Source organism: Pyxicephalus adspersus, chromosome 4 (assembly GCF_032062135.1).
Source record: "Pyxicephalus adspersus chromosome 4, UCB_Pads_2.0, whole genome shotgun sequence".
NCBI classification, from domain to species: Eukaryota; Metazoa; Chordata; class Amphibia; order Anura; family Pyxicephalidae; genus Pyxicephalus; species Pyxicephalus adspersus.
Genome location: NC_092861.1, coordinates 67190109 through 67215192, shown reverse-complemented (window position 1 = coordinate 67215192; position 25084 = coordinate 67190109). Strand labels below are relative to the sequence as shown.

General features: G+C 37.4%; 2 protein-coding genes across 3 annotated transcripts in view; both read right to left on the bottom strand.

Annotated features, from left to right (window-relative positions):
* SMAP1 (small ArfGAP 1) overlaps positions 1–18209 on the bottom strand; it is a 118544-nt gene extending 100335 nt beyond the window's left edge. For both annotated transcript variants that reach the window (XM_072408499.1, XM_072408500.1), the window contains exon 1: positions 17904–18209. In XM_072408499.1, the coding sequence (XP_072264600.1) occupies positions 17904–18021 (118 nt within the window). In that variant the 5' untranslated portion in view covers positions 18022–18209. The remainder of the gene's footprint in view (positions 1–17903) is intronic.
* A 3714-nt stretch (positions 18210–21923) lies between these two features.
* Positions 21924–25084, bottom strand: part of SDHAF4 (succinate dehydrogenase complex assembly factor 4) — an 8336-nt gene continuing 5175 nt past the window's right edge. Inside the window, exon 3 of the mRNA XM_072408498.1 lies at positions 21924–22463. Within this exon, the coding sequence (XP_072264599.1) occupies positions 22354–22463 (110 nt within the window). The 3' untranslated portion in view covers positions 21924–22353. The remainder of the gene's footprint in view (positions 22464–25084) is intronic.

Genomic DNA, 25084 nt, shown 5'->3' with positions numbered 1-25084 from the left:
CTCCTTAATGCAGGAACTTCTAAATCTTTGGTCTCGTGATTCAGTAGGCATTCTCTCTGCTGTGATTCCACCAATCTCAACTGTCAAATATGACTAGGTATATTTAGTGATGTGAACTGCTTTTATTTTTTTTAAACTTTTCCTGCCAGTGCTTCATACATCATTTATATCTATTTGCACAGAACAACCATAGCCCTGCTATAAAAGACACACCATCATTATAGACCAGCTTAAAGAATACATCATCAAGCATAGCAAGCTCCTTTTAGTGACAATTACGAGGAAGCAGAATAGTTTAAACTGAAATTATTTTTTCTAACACACAGTTCTTAGAGTGAATGAATGTTTTATGCTAAAAGCAAAATGAAGTGACCTCTTTGCCATGGTTAATTTCACAAAAAAAGTGGGATGATGTAGCACAAAGCAAGGCAATTATTTCAGTGACAAAAGATGCAATCTAATCTTTCCCAGCCTTGCATATAATAAATGCCAGCATCATCTGTGAAAATAACAGCATAGTCACTTTGAAATCTAGCCTAATAAACAGAAAGCCAACAAGCTTATAAAAATTGTTAATCAATGACAGTGCAAAGATACAGGTAACACATTGCATATATACAAGTTACCTTCATATTGAAAAACAGCATTTCATTAGGGGCTGAGTGCTCATTGAAACCTTTCTGTTCTGGTATAGTGCGTTAATGCAGGTTAGTTAAATGTATGTGCTGACAATTTTTTATTGTGTATTTTTGACATTCTTTGGGATGCCATTATCACACCATGCAGTAGAGGTTGGAATGGGCCCAAAAGAAAATTGTAAAAGCAATCTTTTTCAGAAAGCAAAAACAATAGATTTAAAATGATACCTATCTGGAATGCAGGCAACATGCCAGTACAAAGATGTTCTCCCCAATCCGTTTAAGGTGGGCTCAACACCCAGCAACTTTTGAGTAGCCCCTCAGCGGTCATCAGACAACTGCTTGGGCTGGGCTTTGTGTGAAATGAAAAGTCATTATTTCCATCATTTTCACTCAAATTACTCTGCCATCAGAACTGACAAGCTGCTGCACTTACCAAATGTATTTACCTTTTTATGGAACTCTTATGCAGACAATAGGGCAACAGAGTTCAGATCATCAACTACCTGCTACCCACTGGAGTTTACATTAGCAGTGGCTTTACTACCTAAAATTTTGTTGCAAAATAGATAACATTGGAACAAATCATTTAGATTTTCCCCATCTTTCTTTCAGCCTGTAGCTGTGTGGCTGTATGTGTTGTTGCAATGCAATATTCAAGGGTAGCTTGCCAACCCTGCCATCTCCATAGATTTAGCAAGTGCCTTGCCTGCCCAATTTTTGACCACCTGGCTACAACTTCCCCACACCCATCTGAAAAAAAGATTTCTGGAGAGAACATGTGTTGGCCTACAAATGTATCCCAATTTCTCTGTAGAGTCCCCATTCCATTCCAGGAATGGTTTTACCACAGACCATTTCTAACTCTTCAATCTTCCTGACTGATTATTCATCAGTCTTGCATTTTACGAATGCCCTTGTCATTATTTTGCAAATGCTGACTTATTTGCTTCACTAATTTAGGCTGACTTCGATTCAGACTTCCCTCATCTGCATTCTTGTTCTTGCACTGGTCAAGTAAGTCAGAGCATCAGCATAACAATCAAGTAACTAACAATTCTCTCTGTATGTTTACAATAGATAAAGCTAGAAAGGTTTACAGTACAGAACATATTTTCGCCCTCATCATAAAACACCCTTCCCGAACTAATCTATGTGAAAAAGGCAATACTGCCATATGTAAATGAAGGACTAGTGCGATTAACCTAACACACTTTAACAGAAAACAATCAAGAACTGATTTAGCACATAACTGGTAAACCTCACTGTTGTAGTTTCTCAACATGTTCTTGTCTAAGTAAATTGTTTGTGAAAGCGAGCAAATTATTAGATTTCAACAATGCAGTTCTATCAAGCCAATTAGCCAAAAAATAAATTGGATTTCAGCTCAGCTGAAGTGGCTACATTTACTTGTGAAGAAAAAAAGGTGAGTATCATAAAAATAAATTAAAAAAAAACTGCAATCAATCAGCACAAGTCACATCAATCAACATGCAGCATCAAAAATCCCAAACCAAACAGATATTTAGCTGCATTTGCCTTTAGAATGCTTTCCAAATAAATAAGTAATAGAAAGTACTGCATCTCCTAGGCAAACATGTCAAAGACAAATTAAACACATGAAACCATGTTTACATCACATTTACCCTGCCATTCACATACCAACCAAACCTCAAAATTAGATCTTGTTGCTTATAATCTTTATAGAATACAAGTGCTAAAACCACTTAAAGCTCATTACCTGACCACTTTAATAAGTAAGCATTACATACTATTTTTCTATTAAGGCACATGGGGGATTTAAGTGTTTAAAAATCTCTAACATACTTAAAGCAACATGTACAGGAAGGGAAAGAACTGTATTAGAAGAAGGATATCACAAAACAATCATCCAATGAAACAGTGTTAAGTTCATAAAAAACCTACTTAAAAAAGTAACTATAAAAATAAGACTGCAGAAATTAAAGATACCCACTGTATAAAGTATGTCTTGTATGTCTAAAATCAGACAGTTTTCCAAGAGTAGGTGGACTGGAGAACAAGAAAACACAGTTCAAATATTTGACTTCATTTCTCAATGAATCGTACAGAATACTGGTCCCACAAACTAACAACATTCTGCATAAATGGAAGTGGACAACCCAGAGGTGTTTCGCAGCATGTTAACCCTCCACAAATGATGATAGGGCTGAAACAGTAAAATGGGAAACATCTCATTCAAAACATATATCCAGCTGAAAAGATCCATCACAAGCCTTTGCTTTTATACCATGGAAGAAATTACACCAAAAGCAATATATTGGCAAGAAACAAAATGTCCTAAATATTCTATTTTTTAGTAAACAATGATTCTACCAGTAGCCCTGTGTGCAGCTATATTCCACCAACAGTTTAGTTATAGGAGATGGCTGTGTTGATGCAGAGGACTTGAAGCATGATACCAAACAGTTTATGTATTTTAATTGAGCACTGCTGTGGTGGAAGCCTTGTAATAAACCTATTCAAATGCATATATTCATGTGTCATAATGTAATATTTTTTTTTTTGAGAAGCCAATACAGAAGCGGAAAAGGACCCTAAAATGTGAAAATCTGTCTGACAAAGTTGCCACCCCAAGTGTTTACAGCCATGTCACTGAAAAGGGCAATGCTTAGGCTGGTTACAAAGTAGAAAGGTATAGAGGAAGATACTTATTCATTACGACATCCTGGCTGAATACAGATACACTGATTTTACCAGGTATGTTGACAAAAGTTCAAAAAGATTAGGGACTGGCAAAGCAGGAAAGTCTGTAGCGGGAACAGACAACTGGAACTTTTTACCCTTATGTATTCCCAGTTTTCTACTAACTAAAGATCCAGATTTTTTATTTACACCTTGGAAAACTTTGTTTCAGCTAAACTATGTTGAGAGCAAAACCTACACACAGAACAGTGTTTCTTTATTGATGGCAAGTGCCAAAATTACTTGCCGTGGTTTTGTACCTACTTTATTAGTTATCAACATTAACGAAAGCCAAAGGGTCACCATTAAACCAATGCTTTCTTTACTATGACAGTATGCCAGCACTCTCAAAAGGTAATACAATCATATATAATTATTTTTGGCTTCTCCCACTTCAGTTTAGGGATTTTGCACACAAATAGATTATACATTTTCATCCATTTGGCTAGCTGTAGTTCCAACTAAATATTTTGTGGTCTGGGTAATTAGTAATCCCAACGGCCAAGCTGGAGTAATTGGGTATAAGAAACAAAAAACAAAGACTTAAATCTTATTCATGTGACAGCGTCTGCAGAGAAGTTAGTGAATAAAACCTGAGGGAACAGTAGGTCAACATCAACAAGCAACCCTAATCGCAACAATCTTATGCTGCTGATCCCATTAGACAACAGTCTGATCCTATTATTTAACTTATCAGCAACCTTTAGGAAATTGAACAAAAATAAATAAATAAATGAAACAAGATTTATCAAACATTGTTCAGCTTTCTCACTCACAATTAAAATAGACTTATATGGTAACAACATAAAGAACATGCTTTTATAGTCTGCTGTTTCTTATGCAACTAACAGCAGCTGTGCCTAAAGTGTTGTAGTCTTTAGTTAAAATCTCAAATAAAGCAAAGTAAGAGCTTGTGTGTGAGAATGACATCAATGCTGGTCATGGGTTCATTTACAGTTTACACCTTCAGAATCACCTTGACATACATATGGCTTATATACACACACACAGTTAGGTCCATAAATATTTGGACAGAGACAATTTTTTTCTAATTTTGGTTCTGTACATTACCACAATTAATTTTAAATGAAACAACTCAGATGCAGTTGAACTGCAGACTTTCTCCATGATGTGACACAGGACAGAAGCAGCCGAATGAATTCTGAGGTGTTCAGAGACATACTGTCTGCTCAAATCCAGCTAAATGCAGTCACATTGATTGGGAGGCGTTTCATAATACAGATGGGCAATGCCTAAAACATACAGCCAAAGCAACCCAGGAGCATTAAGCATTAAAAAGGAGGAGACCCAGCGTCTGGTGATGTCCATGAATTAAAGACTACAGGCTGTCATTGTCGGCAAAGGGGTTTCAACCAAGTATTAGAAATGAACATTTTATATTCAGCTTTTTAATTTGTCCAATTACTTTTGAGCCCCTGAAATGAAGTGATTGTGTAAACGAAAAGGCTTTAGTTCCTCAAATTTTTATGCAATCTTTTTGTTTAACCCACTGAATTAAAGCTGAAAGTCTGCAGTTCAACTGCATCTGAGTTGTTTCATTTAAAATAATTGTGGTAATGTACAGAACTAAAATTAGAAAAAAGTTGTCTCTGTCCAAATATTTATGTGTGTGCGTGTGTGTGTGTGTGTGTGTGTGTGTGTGTACATTGAAACACATGGACCTAGTTTGAGGGGATGCCTGATTCCCTGTATAAATAGAGCCCATAAAGAACTCCATAGTATGGTTTTCAGTTTCACACTTTACACCACACATTTTTACAACCATGTGTTTTAAAATGTCCTGATGGCTAGAAAGTGTAATTGAGGTTTTCAACGAGATGAACATTGCCATTTTTTTTACATAGTTTAAACAGGAGTGACACATAAGTGTAAATAAATACACTGGTAATAAATAAAATTCAGCCAGAAAACAAAAAAGTTAAAAAAAAAAAAAAAAATAAGCAATAAAAAATTAAATTTGCAATCCAGAGCTTCCCTTGCACAGTAATACTGCACCACTAAATATCCTCTGAGCCTCAGATCTTGCCAGGCAATAAAGTAGAAGCAGCAGTGATTGGCCCTTCTACCTGTCACTCTGCTTTTACCTGCTGTAAGTATGCTCCTTGTATGCACAAAAACTACTTGGCTGCTTGTGCTGTTTCTGTTTGTCCCAATGTATTCTCTGCTGTAAAAAGTGACTACAGGAAAAAAAAATACATGAAAGCTCCATTCACATATGCTGTCAGCCTTAAGTAGACTTATTTTTTTATCATCTGCAACCTCTGACATGTGGAGAATACATTAACAAGATGGCATGCCTAAAATGGAAGAGTTTTTCTTATAGCTAAGTACTCCTCCAGCACATAAATGATAGAACACTTAACTGCAGAAGAGATTTCTTATGGAATTGATAAACTTAGCCATTAGGCGCTTATATCATTAAAACCTCCAGGGTGCCGCATACAGCTTCAAAAATGTTCACATTTGTTGCTGCATTACTAACCTGTGTTGAGAAGATAAACAGAAGAGACATGCAAGCATCACAGCACACTAAAATATACAGACAATTGATAATATTTTAAAAAAGCACCTTGCTTCCATGGGGTTTGGAGTTCTATGCCTGAATTAAAGTAATAGGAGCTTGCTGTTAAAGAAGACTGAAGGTCTCAAAGCATCCTACGTCCCCATGGAATCATACTAAAAGAAAAAGCAACCTTTTTATCAATTTTTTTTTAATAATGCATGCAGGTTGATTGTTCAGGCTTGAGACCAGTTTACTTTAAACGTGACAACCTACATACATTTATTATATAACCTATTTAATGTACAGCGCTGCGTAATATGTTGGCTCTATATAAATCCTGTTTATTAATAATAATAATAATAATAATAATAATAATAACTCAGTCCAGTACATTTCTATTGAATTGGACATTTTGACTATAGGAGGCTCCTCAGTTTCTGCCAGGTCTACATTAAACAACTTTTTTCAAAGTAGAAGGCAGCAGATAATCAATGCACCCAAAGTTATGCATGTTGTGCTATCTAGGAAAACAACTGATCCCCCGGCTCCTGATAGCCCCAGGGTTAGACAGACTGGCTCAGTTTCTACACTAATTGGCCCACCCCTGGGTTATTGCATAGCACATCTCATTATACTCGCAGGACTGTGCCTTGAAGTCTGAAAGGGGCAACACTATGTGTATATAGTGGATGTGTCCACCTAGAAAATCAAAGATGCAATAAACCACAGACAAGGCGATTTTTCCGCTATTGTAGAAGTGTGCACCCTAATTATTCTACATTTATGCATTTCCTTATCAAATCACCAATGTTGTCCGTTAAAAATAAAAAACAGAGACACTTTACTATTTAAAAACAAAAAAAAAGACAATTTATCTCCTTTTTTCCCCAGAATTATGCATATATATATATATATATATATATATATATATATATACACACACACACACACACACACACACACACACATATATATAATTCTGGGGGGAAAAAGGATATAAACTCACTTTTTAATATTAGAAGCAATAGAAGAACAGTAAAATGATCAATACATGCTGATGGCAAACATACAAATAAAAAGGTAGTGTCTGTTTATGTCTAAACCAAATCTTAGGCTTCCACCTACTGTTGAAACAGTGAACAGCCACAAACGGATGACAGTGGATTCGGTTACAAAAACATACTGTGATACTTATATAGGATCACGTTCCATTTTATAATAAATAGTATCTATCACCTGTACATTAGCTAGATGTTATTTAGCACATATCTAAAAAATCCAATAAATAATGATTGAAATAAAATATTTAAATATTGAAATTTAATATACAATCGTGCCAATGTTATTGAAATTAGTGTTTTACTTAAAAATTCTAACTCTAACCACAACTTTGACCTGGAAGTATCCAGATCCATTGGTCAATGTTCCACATAAGTAAAGTTTTTTTGCAGTTCCTCTCTCTTTCAATGCAGGCTTCATAGGGCCTTGGAATCCTAGTTTAGGACTTCAGAGCTGGAGATCAGAACTTCCATGCCAGGTACGTAAGAAATGAGCATGTTTTCATTTGACTGCTTTTCAGAGAATGATTTTATCCATGAATCTTATCCACAGATTTCAAAGGTATATCTGACATATCTGAAATTGGTAAAAAAATTAGGTAAATTCATAACCTGCACCCTCTATATTTTCCAATTGTGATCATCACCGATTAGCAGCTTTCTCAGGATAAGGGAAAACCTTTAAATCTACAGAACCAAGTTCAGGTTCTAGAAGCTCCACAAAATATTTTTTGATTGTGATTAGGAAGGTATTCAGGCCATCCTCAGGAATTGCATTTTACATAACTCAAGGTAGCAACAAAAAAGCATTGCTTGAACTACAAACTTTTATAAATACAATAAAAAAGGTAATTTTTTTTTTTATTTTTCACCAATTGGATGTGGCTCAGATTTTACGGATTACAGCTTTAATAAAAGCTGCACTTAAAATGCTAAGTTGGTTCCTAAGAACCATGGAGATGCCACTGTGACTACTACCCTGGGCTTGCAGTACCAATATCTGCATGGAGTTTGTATATACTTCCTATGTTTTTTGATTACCTCTGGGCACTCCAGTTTCCTCTCACATCATAAAAAGGGGTTGACTGGATTGCCTGTTATAGTCATATGTCCAAAGACATTTTTGAAGACATGACTATAGTAGCAACAGTCCGAGACAGTGACATATGGATATGAACTCCAAAGTGTTGCGGAAGATGCCAGAACTATATAAAGAAATACCGCATGTTCTGTGTTCAGATTTTCACAATACATGATGATTTCATTTGACAAGTTGATAATACATTGGACCTGGTTTTTTGAAGCTCTCCAAGACTGTGATCCAGGATAACTTGGAATAGGTCTAGTCCAATACTGAAAACATTTGCCAAATAGCCAATTATGTCAAGAAATCATTTCCAGGTTTGCTGGATCACCCAGGTTCACCCATGTTAGTTTATCTTCTCCAATCTTGGAAAGCTTTGATAAATCCGGCCCAGTGTGAAATCTTGCCTTGCAACAGAACAGACCATGATAAAAGGATTCTTACAAAAAGCCCACAAAAAGAAACAAAGGTTCACTTTTCCACAAAGAGGTCAATCTAGATATTTTACATCAATATATTTCAGTTCAGACCCTTTGTATCCTGGGTTTGGTATTGAAGTATACAGGTGCATTTGTATCCTTGGAACAACTGAAGAAACCCATCAGAAGCATCCCTGCTCCCCACATTTTGGAAGAACAGGAAAGACAAGGATGTATTAAACACAAACTGGACAACTTACCCCTAAAGGTGGTAAACCATAGTAAAGGCATCGCTCAGTGATCTAGCAAAATGAATCTGCACTCAGCAATACTGCATTACCGTGTGCAGCCTACTGAACAAGCCAACTAGTCACTGGACAATTCCAACTTCTTTAGAAAATTCTGACAAATTTCAGGCAAAAGTATCCCCATGGGGAGATTTCCTTTTACTTTCTATTACAGTAAAGAGAAAACTCACAAAAGTAGGGGAATTTGTCTCCTATGCTGCTGTCATGTAAAAAATGATCTCACTGGGAGATAAAGCAATAAACTTGACAAGCAATAACCTTCCCTAACCTTTTGCCCTTACATACACAATAAATGTAGATGCAGATGTATGGGCTATCTCAAGAACAAGAGATTGTAAATGTGCTGTCAAGAGTGTAATAATTATGGATGTTTTGTCTGATTTTAACACCAGACCCTCAAACTTTATTGGAAAAACCTTATGCATACTACACTACCAACTGCTCCTTTAGTCAGAAAACCTTAGGTTTTCCCCATCTTTCAAAATTCTAAATGCATTTTCATTTCAGTTTGTACACTTAGAGCTCATATACTGATTTGCTGGAAAGGAGGATGTAATGTGCCAGCATTCCACTAGAGGGCATAGGTCCCCTGTCCTGTTACACAACTGCAGACCAATAGAATTAAATGCTGCCTGCACTGTTTTTTTTTACCCCCCTCCCAATCTGGTATAATCAGGAGCATCTTTTTGGTGCATACAAACCTTGGCCAATATTTAGAAATTTGGGGTAAAATTATTAATTTAGTCAAATGTCAGTTCAGTCCAAATGTATTGCTTATCTACTTCAAATTTAATATGAACACTAAATTGCTTACTATTCATTCAGCATTTACCTTTACCTTACCTATGTTTTATTACCTTTAAATTTCATCTTGGCATGAACCTTAAACAGCTGGTTGTCCAGCACTCTAAATCCCTATACCTTGCTGCAAATGCAGACTTACTGTCTGAAATATAGTCTTCTGTCCTGTGCAATGGTTCCCTGGTTGAACAAAATTCCATGGCGAAACCCATAAGTTTCAAAGTAAAAGTACAATGAAAATTTTTAGATTAAACATCAATAAAGTGAAAATTGAGCTTAAGCCAAAATTTTGTATAGAAGTCCAAGTTAAAATCTTTGTAGGGAAGGGGGCAGAAAAGTCACTTGAGGAAGTGTTTTATTTGGAGATAGAACTTATTTTAAATACTGTGATTTTAGGGAGAATCACTAAGCAGGACAGTTATTCTTGACTTTCCATTTTTAATGGATGATGTTTGCTTCAAGAATATTTTTTCACCAGTGTCTTGCTTTGAAATTTGTGGAGGCCTATCCAGTACCATACGATGCATAAATCTATGTGAGTGCTGCTAATAAATATCTGCATAAAGATTGTAGCATTGCCTTGGTGTATGGCTCCAAGGATGCCAGACCTGTTACTATTTAAATCATGGGCATTCTGAGAATGTTACAGGAAATCAGTTCAGGTTAGATGCATTTATATATCCATTATTTTTTTTTGAGAAAGTAAAACTAAAAAAAAAAAAACATTTTTTATAAATGAAAAAAAAGGTACAAAATAATTAGTTTGTACACATTCCATATTAGAAACAATGGCATGTAATTTGCATGTTCCTTTTTTTTTAACACTTATGTTTACACTTCTCTTTTCCTAAACAGGGAATTATAAAAGCCCATAAAAGGAACCTTACCACACAAATTCTTGGACCTGTGGATGCACTTTTAAGTACCCACTAAACATGAATAGGCAAAGCATAAAAATATAAGCATAGCATTTGTCTCTATATGATTCACATTTTTTTTTATAACCATTTGGTTTTACCAATGAGCAAGTTAATAAAGACTATGGTTGTTCATACCACCTCAAAATAAAACCATTACTGAGAAAACTGCATTGCACCCTTTAGCGTGCAGCAACATTAGGCGTCTGCTGAACACTCTGTGGTGAAATGACGAGTATGCCTACCGGGAACTTATAATTAGAAGCTTTCTTCATACAGGAACACTGCAGAAATGTACCACTAATAGCCATACATAAATAGGACACTGGAAATTATGCAGGCAGAAACAATAGTGAGTTTATCCTGGTATAGGCTGCATAGTTTTCCTAATTTATGTTTTAGGTTTGGCCTTTTATCACATGTACGTGAGCTAGAATTCCCCCAACTCATACACAGTGCATCACTGGGGAAACAGCAAGTCATAAAGCTTCTGTTTAAAATTGATTACAATGAATTTTATTATGTTTTATAAACCCTCTATGACTTATCCATTATAAGCATTACAATCCAAAATGAACTTCTACCATGCAAAAGCTGAAAAAAAGGAACATAGATGGCTATGGACTAAACAGGAAAGGCGAAATGGCAAGATTTCAGTAGCAATTACGTGCATTTTTAACTATAAGGCTTTCATTTTAAGCTCTTTTCTAACAGACACATGATCATGGCAGCTTGTTGGACATTTGACACAACACTGTGGATTCAGCAGCCAAAATAAATATGGAAAATAACATGTTCTGTTAAAGCACATTACTCTAGAAATAATTTAAAAAAATAGCAGAAGAGGAAACAAAAGGGGGTCACTGTTGACTACCACAGTCTTCTGCAAAAAAACAACTAATTCATTTTTAAATGGACTTTAGCAGAATGTAATCACCACCCACCTTCCCCCCAAAAAAGTCTAAATGGAAGATTTTTCATTTTAATACAGAGAATGCAGTAGAAGAAGTAAGGGATTGTTTTGCTGATCTTCACAGTAAACAAATTTATAGTGGCAAGGCCCGGAAATCATTTCGCTGGAAAGCCCCATTGCTGGAGTTATAAAAAAGAAATAAAAAGTAAAACAACTAAATAAAAAAGTAAACAAACTAAATAAATTGAAAGTAAAGTTAACCAAAACCTGGAAAAAAAACCTCCATAAACCAGTATTTATTTCACAGAAAAAGAAACATTACCTTCAAACAAAGGCTTCCAGCAGCACAAGCAGTGGAGAGTTGGAGACATTTGATCACACAAAACAAGTGTATAGGTTTCTAAATTAAATCAAACTGGTGTAACATTCAGTGTCCTTGCTTAATGAAGTCTGAATAAACCACAGCCATCTGATAGGGATTCAAGACAGCTCTTACATAATTAATTCCCAAAGGTTCTGCTAACATTTTCAAAATCTTCAACTTGTGGCCTCTGTTATGCATATTGCTTAAGTTTCAGCTAATAAATGATATGTCCTTACAATGTCACCTTTAGAATGGGCAAATCTGTACCTCAACATTACTTCCAGAAAAAACTGGATTACAAATACATTTTAAGTCTTGGACAACATAATACTTTTCATCTCAGCTCTATGTAGAAAGCCATAGAGTGACAAGCTAAGCTATCAGTCTAAAATTCACGAAAACCTAAAATAAAAATCACAGAAGCAGGTGAATAAAGTGACAATGTATGAAATTACACATTGTGCAAGTACTTGTAGCTGCCCACATCTACGGAATTAAAATGTTGGTGGACAGGACTGATTTCCTGCTACTGAAGCAACACATTTTTTGTTCTTCTAAAAAGTGCATCTAAGAAAATGATTAAAAGCAGATGTACATAACTATTCTCCTATTATTTAGAAATAAAAGATAAACAAGCAAACCACAACCTCTGAATAATAGCCACAATAAAGAGTAGGGTGGTAACGCATTTGTCAACCTATATTTCACATTTACCAGAACTCCTATTTACCCCTGGTATGTTATATGGTTTTACGAAGCACTTTGTGAGTATTGCAATTGATCTGGTACAACTGCACATACAAGTGAAAACATTAATGTACTTTTATAGTCCTTGGAGATTTTTAATTATTTCTGATGTAGATGACATCATGAAAAGCAGGTAAAAATATATTTAATTTGAACATTTAGTACAACAGACTATAAAGAGATACATATAAATCCAATTCATGGTCTGGAAAGCTTACAGTAAACATGTGCCCTGCTCTGTATTATGGTGCATGCATGGTTTTGATTTTTTTTGGACTATCAAATAATTTTAAAGCTTGCAGCCCTATATTATGCAACACCAACTATAGCTTGTAAGATGGCACTAAAGCTGACCCCACTATTTATGAGTGGTCTGACAGTATAACTTGGAAACAGGCATGCTGGTGTGACAATTTAAGTTCTGGCTACCATATGTGTAATTGAATACTCTGCTCTACTTTATGCAGGTACCTGAGGGGTCTGCTATCCAGGCCAGGGGCCACTTTGTCACTATATTTGAAGTGTACCCTAACACTTCACGACAAATACCTTTACTATATGGTTCAGATTGTCTAAGAAGTATCTCGACTAACCAGTTTGGTGGATAAATGGTTTCCAGGCTACCCAAGCAGTATATGTACACTCATTTATGACGTAAATGCATGGTGTAGGTCAAATATAAAGTATACAATCCACTTCCTGTACTGGGAGACAAACATAATTCCAAACTGTGCGGCTCTGTTTAAAAGGAAACTTTTTTCCCCACTTAAAAGACAAACATTAGAAAGTAACGATGCAAACCTGAACAAGAAAACTAAAAGTCCTAAAGTGAAAGCAGTACATGTATGTAACCACATAATCCATCAGAGTACACCTACAGTAATAGAACTGTTATCTGCAGCACCTCCAGGGGCCTTCCCAGGTCCTCTACTCCAAAAACTGGAAAATATTCATGCTTAAGCCAATGTAATGCCTGATGTGTACACAGTTTATCAATCTGTACCTAAGAATTGTAGAATATGACAGTTTAACTGCCCTTACATGTGGTGACTGAATGTGTTTCTTTTATCTCATTATTTTAATCTAGTGATTGTTATTAACACACCTCTTCTAGACAAGACTCACTTTACCTAAAAAGGTGTCTAAAAAGGTGCAACACAGTGACCACTGGATAGGAACACAGGGCACCCATTTCTACTTCTATCCATAAAATGGCGGCTCTAGGTGTTCTGTAGACCAGCAGGGAAGGCAGGGATAGGGTTAATAACCTGGGATTTATGTTGGGATTTCAGTGCTGCAAAGGCAACATGCACAGGACACTGGAAGTTAACACTTAACAATTTTGGCAGGATCAATAGGTAGTATTTGCAATTATCAAACAAAAAAAACACTTCAAATTGTATTTTTACATAGCAAAATGGAGCAAATAAAAATCATTGATATAGTTTTCATCCATTTCTATTCAGTGCTAAGGTAAGGGTTTCCTACATTTAATTAGCTGACCACTTTGGCTATCTGCATCCTGGTTCTTTTTTTGTAGCTTTAGCTGCCGCAAGGATTCTACTCCAATGCAAAATTACTGGTTAAGGTTTCCTAACATCTGCAGGTCTGAAGTTTACACTTTTCACCACTAAAGTCTAAATAGTTGAACTCAATGCACTTTGACAATTGGTATTTGAACCAGGAGGACTCAGTGACTGCAGTGAAATACTCTATATATAAAAAAAAAAAAAAAAAAAAAAAAAAAAAAAAAACAAGAAACTTTCTGCAAGCATGCATATTTATTAAAATACTGAAAATATAAAAAGAATGCAGATAAGTAAATGTCCTGCATCAATGAGCAGAAACCATCTATAAATTCTATAAACAAATTTAAAAGAAGAAAAAATCATCTTCCTGGAAGTGTACTGTGCATGCCTAGTAATCTGATTTCCTGCTGGTGTAACTTATCTTATTGAAGAAATCCCTTTATGGTGAGCTGATTTTTTATCAGATTTAGTCTCACCTTAAAAGAATACAAACATTGCAACATTTCATCATTTGTGAAACAACCAACATATTGGTTAGAACACTAAGTACCAACTTATGTAAACGGTTTACCTGGAGGGTTTTTATTCACCTAATATCACCCTGAATCTGACAGATCCATCAACTTCCATAGGCAATACACGAAAGTATTAGCGCAACTCTGTGGTACATAAAAATGGTTTCCCTCAAAATGCAAAGTGTTCCACATAGAAGAAGTGAAGCAGACAACAGGCATTCTTGTTCTATAGACACACAAGCCCACATAGTGTTCTTAGTTTTACCAGCATTCAGAGATGGTGTACCTGTGAATGAATGGTATAAGTATCTCAAAGGTCCATTTACACTAAAATCTTTCTGTTACGTAAAGCCACCTATAAATATTGAACTCAGAAAGACTTTGTCATCAGTGCCAGGCACATAAATTGCATGTACAAAAACACAGAAGCAACACATGTTGAATTGTGAATCATTTTGTTCCTAAAAATAACGAGTAAATCACCACAACGCAAACCACCCATTGAGTAAAGCATGTCATTATGAATTCTAAATGTAGACTAAGCATATGGCAACACAAATGTGCAGTATAAATTTGGACTGCATTTAAGTTGGTAGGAGAGCCTTCCATATTCTACAAGACAAAAAAATCAATAGATTAAACAAATCTGTCTGCCTAAAAGAACAAGCAAAAGTGCACCTCTGGATGTATACCTGGACATGAAAAAAAAATGGCTGGAGTATAAATATCCTACCTTTACAAAACAAGATATATTTATAAAGCAGCCCTGTTATTGGTCACACTGATTATATGGGGCTGCACTGCACAGAGGCAGAAAAATAAACTACAGCCCTTCAGATTCCAGCAAATGAGAGGCTGTGGAAGTGCAAGAAAAGCAGCCAACAGCCCCTATACTATTTCTGTAATAACACAAAAGTGAAAAGCATGCACAGTGTCACCGGGACGTTACACAAACACACTGTATTATATTAGAATGTACACATTTACATACACAGTCACACACAGATAAAACTGGATTAAATGTCACATGCATTTGAGTGAAATGAGGAATAATGTTTCCAGAAATGCAGGTTAAACAATACTTGGAAACATTTTAATGGCTCAGTTGGGCAGTTTTAAAAAACAGCACCTACCTATTTTGTGTACGAAAGATGTTAATAAGAACAACTTATGTTACATGATGTTACATAAGAACAACTTGAGTAAGAGTCACTTTTGTATAAATGCCGAGTTTATTCAGAAAGAGAAGTCCTGCATATCAGACAGAGGAGGTCAGAAAAAAATATAGTCACACTTACTTCTGCTCAGTATACGTTTCTGATGACAATGAAAATTGCTGACCTACTTATCTTTGAAGCAGTACTATTGGCATGCAACTAAATGCTCAGTTGAATCCGATATGTGGAATCATTTTACCTAATAAAGGATTTGCAATTCTGTTTAGCATTAGCGCATAGCTAGGTCCCTTACCTTACTTTTCCCAATGCATTTAAATCAATAAAGCTTGGCCAAGGCCATACTTTATCCTGTACGTTTATTATGAAGTAGTACTGTAAAGTGACAAAGTATTGGCCATCTATGTGTCAATCTAACAGCACTGAACAATGCAATCAAAAGACAATGCTGCTCTCCCTCTCCCAGTTTATGTTCTGCTGTAGTAAACAAGGAGATGGTATAAAGACTCAGTCACCAATATTTTAACATTTACATGAGGGTCTTTATACCAGTCTACAGTTCTGCTTTAATCTAAGCGACTGCTTTTATCTGAGACATTAAAAACAAACTTCATAAGCCCCAACCACATGCAGGAAAATATGCAGATAAATGTTATCAGTACTATCAGGGCGCTATTTTCACCTACCTCCTAAAAATGTGTTTTGCCTGACTGTCCCAGACAACAAACTTGATTTGAAAACCGTAGTTAACAAGCAAAACAACCAGATACACCTCCATATAAGAATCAGCAATGGCATCTGGAATATTTTCCCACATATACAATATGCCATAACGAGAAGATCATTTGTGTGAAAGTAACTGTCTAGATTTCGATGTAACTGCACACTTATTAAGTAGTTTGTGATGTCCTCAGTCCCTCCTGCTTCTCATATGTCCTCCAATCCCCAAGTCAGCCAGATATCACCAACAAATCCAGAGACACTTGTCAGGGCCTCCACATGTTCTGCACACTTTCCGTGTAACCCTATGGAGAGTACAAAGCCTTCACAGGATAAATGGACAAAGTACTACACATATAAAGGGGACATCTGCCTGCTATTCAGAAACTAAACCCCAAGCAAAAACAGATTTAAATCTATTCCTCAGTAACCACAAAGAATATACATCTACTTTCTTTATACCAAATGCCTTGCAGATGTAGTGGTGACACCATTAGGATCCTGCACACTGTACATAGGGCAGAGCTGTGGGAGGGACCCAGCAGATCCTTGCAGTACCTGAACACACCTACAGGAGGGGACGAATACAAGACCAATCACCCAGTACAAGGAGAGAGAGTGAAGAAGCAACTGGTCTTTATCAGAAGGAAATACTTCACACTTAATTACTGTACAGACCTGGAAGAAATACACAAAGCACCCCAATATTCACATAAAGCAGGTGATTAAAAATCTATGTTGTTTGCCAATCCTGGGGCACCAAGAAGTTGCTGATGGGTGCCTATGAATACTTACGGGGTCAACTTAAGTGGCACCTGCATTTACAAATGATTGTATAAGGGTTTGCTTGCAGTAGGATGAGTCTGGTAAGTTATAATAAAGAAATACAAGATTTACAGACACTACTACTACTACTACACTACAGGTGTCTATATTATTTACTGGAGAGACCCCAGCTATGGGCACTGTACAGTGAAATGTTATAAGATTGTACTACAAATACTAAAAACAATGCACTGATTATTCCTGAGGAGGAAATAAAAACAAGAAGTGTAATGAGTAATTCCATAATTCTTCACCACTGAACATTCCAGGCATTTATCTGGTAATTAGATGTGTCACACACCTGTATACATGACATTTCAGTCATACAGGTACAGGGCACCTAGAAGGAGGCTTCTGGTCCAGGCCAATAATGTGCGGTCTGCCTGTCCCGAACAACAAGCACATAACAGGTACACACTGACAAGTGAGGCGACGGAGCACACTGACGGGTGAGGCAACAGGTACACAATGACAGGTGAGGTGACAGGTACCCACTTACAGGTGAGGTGACACACTCTTACAGGTGAGGTGACACACTCTTACAGGTGAGGTGACACACTCTTACAGGTGAGGTGACACACTCTTACAGGTGAGGTGACACAATGACAGGTGAGGGTGGTCACATCCCCCCCATTATCTTACCCTTGGCCTCGCAGTCGGCGCAGTACTTGTTGTCCTCCTCCCTCAGCATGCGAGCCAGGATGGCCTGGTGCTGCTCATTTAGCTTCTGGGCCTTCTCCCTCTCTGAGCGGGTGGTCATGTCTGCGGGCGGGGAAGCGGTGTAAGTGTGACGGTAGCAGTAGGTGAGGATGTCCCGGTCAAACGGCAGGCATATACAGTGTGTAGAGATGACAATGTTCTATCAGTCAGCTGAGCGCAGCCTCCGCTCACTCTCCTGTCTCACTGCACTCGCTTACACACGACACTTCCGGGAACCTCACACTGTGACGACACTTTCCCGCTCTGTCCACCAATCACCGCCCGCCCGGCTTGCTGAATCTCCGCACATCAACATTAGACACGCCTCTTCCTTTGTAGAACACGCCCGCCTAGTTGCTGGGTGATTCAGAACTGTGATAGGTACAGGGGGCGGATCCTACAGCTTTACGTTTTAGGTGTAATCGGAGGGCGTGGCGTAAGGACACACCTGGCTGACGTAGACAGGTCATCGTGGCCGGTAGTCATGTGACGTGATGCCTACAATAGAATGTTAGGGGTGGCACAGCAGGAAATCCCTGTACACAGTATTGTACTTCTCTTATTAGAGCTGGCATTGCAGCAGGTGAACACATTGGAAGAGTTGCCTTTACCTTCAGGTCCAGTGACAACAAGAACACAACTCAGGAGTCACTGGCCCAGTACAAATATGGCAGAGGAAAGGGGAATCCTTTTATATAGAGTCTCATGCTTGGCTAGTGTTCCTACTCCTATTAGAGCCAGAGGTCAGGAAAGGAGAGGTCAGCAGCCGCCATGCTTCTTTTCTGTCAGGATTTCATTACTGTTTGGGTCCCTCATGAACAATCCTCCTTTTATTATTATTACACAGTATTTATATAGTGCCGACATATTACACAGCGCTGTACAAAGTCCATAGTCATGTGACTAGCAGTCATATGTCATTAATACAGTCTAAGGACAATATTAGAGAGAAGACAATTAAGCTATCTGCATGTTTTTGGAATGTGGGGTGAAGCCAGAGTACCCAGAGGAAACCCACGCAGACACAGGGAGAACCTGCAAACTCCATGCAGATAGTGTCCTGGCCAAGATTTGAACCTGAGACCCAGCGCTGCAAGGGACAGAGTGCTGCTGACAGTATGTGCAGAATGCCCATTATGGCACACTGCGCTCCCATCTTTTATTTCCTGTTGGTAGGGATCTACTAGATTGTAAGCTCTTCGTGGCGGGGTCCTCTCCTCCTGTGTCACTGTATCCATCTGTCATTTGCAGCTCCTATTGTACAGCACTGCGTAATATGTTGGCGCTATATAAATCCTGTTTATTATTAATAATAATGTATCCTCCCAGGCTCCTAGGATCTACATGCACAGATATAACACTGATCACACACAGGGAAGGAGCTTCTATGGCAGAGGGGACTCCCAGAGCTGCCAGTCTTTTTATACATACATATATCAGCTGATGGGGAGCTGTATGGTTTACCACTCCCATACAAACTGCTGCTATGTGTATGACCAGGATCAGTAAGGCACACTGCCGATCAGCATGTTTTTATGAAATGTCTTTGTGTTCTTCCTCAAGAAGAGAAAAAGCAATTGATCAACAAAGTCCAGGAACTGCACTACAATGCACACTCAAAATGCCTAAACCATTAGATTTAACAGGAGCGATTGGGAGCACAGTTGGGGGGGGTAAATGGGTTTTTACTAGATCTACTAGAAAGTGGACCTATCACCACAATTTTTACTTTATATACAAGGGTAGACAACATTTTATATAATATAAAAATTATTTTCTTTTTTTGCATTTTTTTTTTTAAAAAGGAGGAATCCCCTCCCCTTCTGTCAATAAAGACTTAATCGGAGTGCAGGGTCTCCTGGGATACATACATCACACAGTGCGAGATTGGGTGATGGAGCTAGAAGGAAGAAAATGGTGGCACACGATGCTTCCTCTGTGACTGGGTGAAACAGGATTTCAGAACAGTGCAGGACCCAATCAAGGACAGCACTGGAGGGATCGAGGTGTCTGCAGAAGTAAAGGTGTTTTTCTTTAATATTTTAAGTTTAGTTCTGCTGTAATTGTTACAAGTTTTGAAGGAATAGGTCAGGGACAGCAGCTTCAGCTTTAGCAGACTTCAAAAGTCTTATGGACCTACGGGTAAAAATACAGACTGGGATGTAGAGCAGACTTTCTCAAGCTGCCCACCCCTGAGGAGCCCTTGACATGATTTTAAAGTCTGAGGGACCCCCTGTTAAATCATATATTTGTGAAAAGCTTCCTGCATTGATTGCCCAGGGAAGACTGCTATAAGACTATAGACGTATAAGGACACCACCCTTACAGATTACTATAAATATCACTGGAGTCCTTCAAGCTGGATCTATAAAATGGCATAAGCCCCAGGGCTATGTAGGCATCAATAAATACAAGATCAATCAGTAGCAAGTCAAGGAACCCCTATTAGCCTCTGGAGGAGCCCTGATTTAGAATGGCTGGTTAGACATATTTATAAGATGGGGTTATACTTCAAAGCTTTTACTAGTCCAGTGAGTGTTTATAAATATGCCTGTTCTAGTGCAGTGAATCCCCCCCCCTTATCTCTCACTTACACTCAGAGTAACCATCTTATTTTCCCAACACTCTACTAATAAAATGTGTAATCCAGAATGAGATATGCAAACATATCTACTCGGCTGCACAGGGTGTAGTAGTGCTTTTACCCTGTGGTGTTGAAAACCTCTCCTACACACATACTGGGGTTGACTATAAAGATTGATGGCTATCCCATACCAGGCATGGGATGCTATGTGGTATTTGCTTTTGGGTTTTAATAACAGACTGTAACTGTACTTTTTTACGTGCAGGTTTAATAAAAGTAAAAAGCGTTTTGTAGAACTTTTATGTTACTTAAAGTATATCTAAACCCAAAAACAAAAATGAAATGTACACAAGTCCTTAGCAGGTGTGACTGTGTTAGCTTTCTTCTTTAATGCTTGAATTCCTTTATTTATGATCTGGTTATCCTGCCAGTCATACATATACATAACTGTACTCTATAAATACAGAAGTCAACCTAGAGTAGAATTTGTTAGGACTACAAAGCAACACTTGTTTTATTTACCCTAGGGTGAGGCAATTTATATTCCACATACAAAACTAGGGAGGCCAAGATTCAGTTCAGTACACAGAAACAAGATACAAGCTAATATTATTTCTGGCAGGATCAGGATCCTTATTGCACAATTGTAGCTTGGAAACTATTGAAGCCACCAGAAGTAAGGACTTGTAAGTTCCTGCACTTTAATTTATTGTTCTGGGGTTTAAATATACTAAAAGCTCTATTTATAAAACAGTGAAAAAGACATTGCCTTAAATTTTTGAACAGGTCCATGTGTTGTAATGGCAGTAGTTCCCACAAGGGAATGTTTGAGAGAATGTTAGAGTCCCTGTAGTATAAATAGAACCAGGATATTTGGAAATGCACCTGCATCAACAAGAGCCCTTCCTGGTATGTATGATGGATTCATTTCTGCTAAAGTAGGTCATTTAGTATGTAACTTTACTAGATATTTCCAAATACAGTATTAATGTTATCCAAATAATCTAAACCACGTAAAATATGCAAAAAACGGACTCCTCATGACTGCCCCACTGGAAGAGCTTGAAATGGGAAAATCCATAAGACAATTATCACCAAGAACCTTAGATGATCATGGTGCAGTGTACTTGTGTATTGTATGTTCTCTGCTACTCAGACTGTTCACACCTCAGCAGTACACTGTGGTTGGTTAGGAATGTGTATCATGTTACATTAAGCCATTTTTTCAGCACAACACAGCACATTGCCCACTATGGTTTTGGTGTGTTGGGATGTTATTCAAAGAATGGCATCAGTCATTTTCTATTTCTCATTGCAGACTTAATACTTTTTAGAATATTTTCTTCTTTAGTGCATTAAAAAAAACACGTAATAGTATGTTGATTTTTAAGTTTTCATATTTATTATCTAACTTTGTGTTCTTTAGTGCAGTTCGTATCCATCTGAGGTATCAAACCACAAAGAGCAGCACCACGCTGTGCACTCACCCATGGCAACCAGTTCAATGCAATATAATAGGCTGCTATGGCTTACCACACACGGGTTCTCTCTCAGGATCTATCAAAAGATACCTTCCATCTGGAATAACATGCAGTGCATAATTCAAACATAGTTTTAACACAGCATTCTGCATAATTTCTCTGGGAAATGGCAAAGATTAAAAATATTTCCTAATACCATGAAGACATTTTTATTTACAGTGTAATACTTGTTTCTCATTGTAATAGAAAACCCTTGACAGATCTTTGATCTCGGCAGCAACATTAAAGATGCATACAGTTGATCCATGGATGGCTACACATTAAATGGTTAGAAGTCAATACATCGACCCTTCCTCTCCCAGTCCCCATAGCGAGTAGGCTCTGGTCCTCTGGGGCCACCTTTCTCCTTGGTAATAGGATTGATGTCATCAGGGAATCCTACAGATAACACAGCATGAAAAGAAAAAAAATGTATTATCACATGCATTGTTAGCAATAATCATTTAACCCTCAATTGAACATATTTTCTACAAATATGGATTTTCAGGATAGAAGGGAACAGCAGCAGGGGAGCAGCTATAGGCAGGCAGATGCCCGTCTCCCACTATAGAATATATATATATATATATATATTTTTTTTCTCTAGGAAGCAGAGGTTACCATTTAAAAATCAGTAATAAAAAAAGTAAATAAATCAATAGAAATAGCAAAGGTAAAACCTTGACTTGCTAAAAAAGTTTAAAGGGGACCTATCACCAAATGTTTATTTTACATAAAAGGGTAGATAACCCTGGATCCCGCTGGACCTTTCCTCAATTCTTTTTTATTTTAATTTTTTAAAAGAAGGTGTTTAGCCCCTCCCCTTCAGTCTTGATTGCTGCAGTGATGAAGACAGAATGGTAACCCAGGGCCTCCTGGGATAATCATGTCACGCATCCCAGGAAGCATCCATGGCTGCTTGTTTAGACGTTAGAAGGGGCATTTTCCTACATTGAGAGGAAAGAAATGCCGATCCCACATATGACCCTTGAGTCTGTCTCTCTTCCTTCCGCCCCCCCCCCCCCCATATCTACAGCAGGCTACCTCACCCGATCTAGCACCTGCACACAGCAAAATCGGGTGACGTAGTCAGAGCAAGGAACAAGATGGATGAAGATGGCAGCGCCTGGAGTTTTCTCCGCCCTGGGTTAAAGGAGGATTCTAGGACGGTGCGGGACCCAATCAAGAACGTGTCAAATGCAATCGAGGATCTGCGAAATTAAAGGTAATTGTGATTTTTTTTACTTTTTTCAGTTTAGTTAACCCCTCATACAAAGACCCAAAAGTAGAAGCGGGTCAAGTTTAGGGTAACCAATTATTTTCACTGGCAATTTTTGACTATTACATTTTTTTTGTATGCTTTTACTTTACATGTTATATACAGCTTTAAACAACAAGGAATGTGCCAGGTTTATATGAACGCCTAAAATGCAGTTGTTTGCTCTGTTCACACAGTGTAATGTAAAAACATTGCTTGAGAGTATCAGGTATAAGAAACTGTTCACATAAAACAAAGCAGTTTTTTAGATAGATAAATCCTTCTTTTAAGCAAATTTTCTAAAATACTTTTGGTCACATGACACGCTGCTACAGCCCAAGTACACCTGTCTCGGTGGGTGATCAGTGACATCCACTTTGTCTGCTTGTATTGCAGGAGGATTCCGTTCTCAGTGTAAAGGAAAGTAGGACATTTCTTGAAAGGTAATAATATGGACACTGGTGAAATTTAGTTGGTGACAGTGAGGCTGGAGGAAAAACTGGTAGCCATCTATAGAACCATGACTCTTTAACAGGCAAAATCACAAGGTGATGCTGCATGTCCTATTTTGGGCAGGGTCCTCCCCTCCTCCTGCGTCATTTTCTGTACTTGTCTGTCACTTGCAACCCCTATGTAATGTACAGCACTGCACAATATGTTAGCTCTACATGAATATTGTTAAATAGTAATAAGAAGAAAGTACATATATGAGATTGCCTACATGTTATGTTGTGCATGGTGTTATATTTTGTAGGGTAAAATGGTAATTTCCTAAGCTCTTCATTTGGAATAAAGCATGTTTTCATTTAAACCATTTATTTAAGTATTCAAGTAAAACATTTACTAGTCTGCATACATAATATATTATACTTGTATAACCTTCAAAATAAAAGGCAGCATATTTACATGCACATGCCTATTAAATATTAATTGACCAAGGCAAGCAAAGATGAGAAAAGGAAGAGCGGGAGCCTAGGAGCGGAGGCTTGTCTTGCTATTTATATCCTATAATACTCTGTGCTTATGGTATATCAAAGCCTGAGGAGAGGATAAAACCTTCAGGGAATCGAGTTCTACAGAATAGAACACAGAAAAACAAAGGCTATGCAGGGAATTTAACTCTTCTGGGAACCTTAATTTCACCTTTTTTCTAATGTGTGCTCCTATCAAGATTATTTCAGCCTAATATTGCTCTGTGTCAAGTAAGCAGATAAATGGCTTGTGGTATGAAGTGAAAAGCTACCAGCTTCAGCCAAGCACAAAGTGCCCAGTCAGCTATTCAAGGCACTGCTATTCTTGAAATGCATTAATAATTAAGAAAGGTCAAAATGACAAATCGTAAATCTATCTTTAAAATACATCAACAGATCATTTGAAGAAATTAAAACCTTAACTTGAAGCCCTCATAAAAGATAATCTCTACATTATGTTATAACAGAAACAAACAAGCAGAATGATGTAGATTTACAGGTTTTACTGCGATTAGATAGGTAGCTAGATTGTCATACAGAGTTCTGGCAGCTTTTGTGTTCTAGTTTTCCTCACAAATGATCATTAAAGTATATCTATAAGCAAAACATTTCTTTTTAGTTTGAGATTTGTTCTTTGAGTGGAAATCACTCACAAGAGAGAATCCCTTCATAAAGGAGTGAACCTTGAGGTTCCAGGAATTACTTGTTATAATGTGTGGGTATGGACATAATATTTAAACATTAGGGCAGCCTTACCCTACAGAGTGATTCCTCCAGTGCTGCAATGTCAC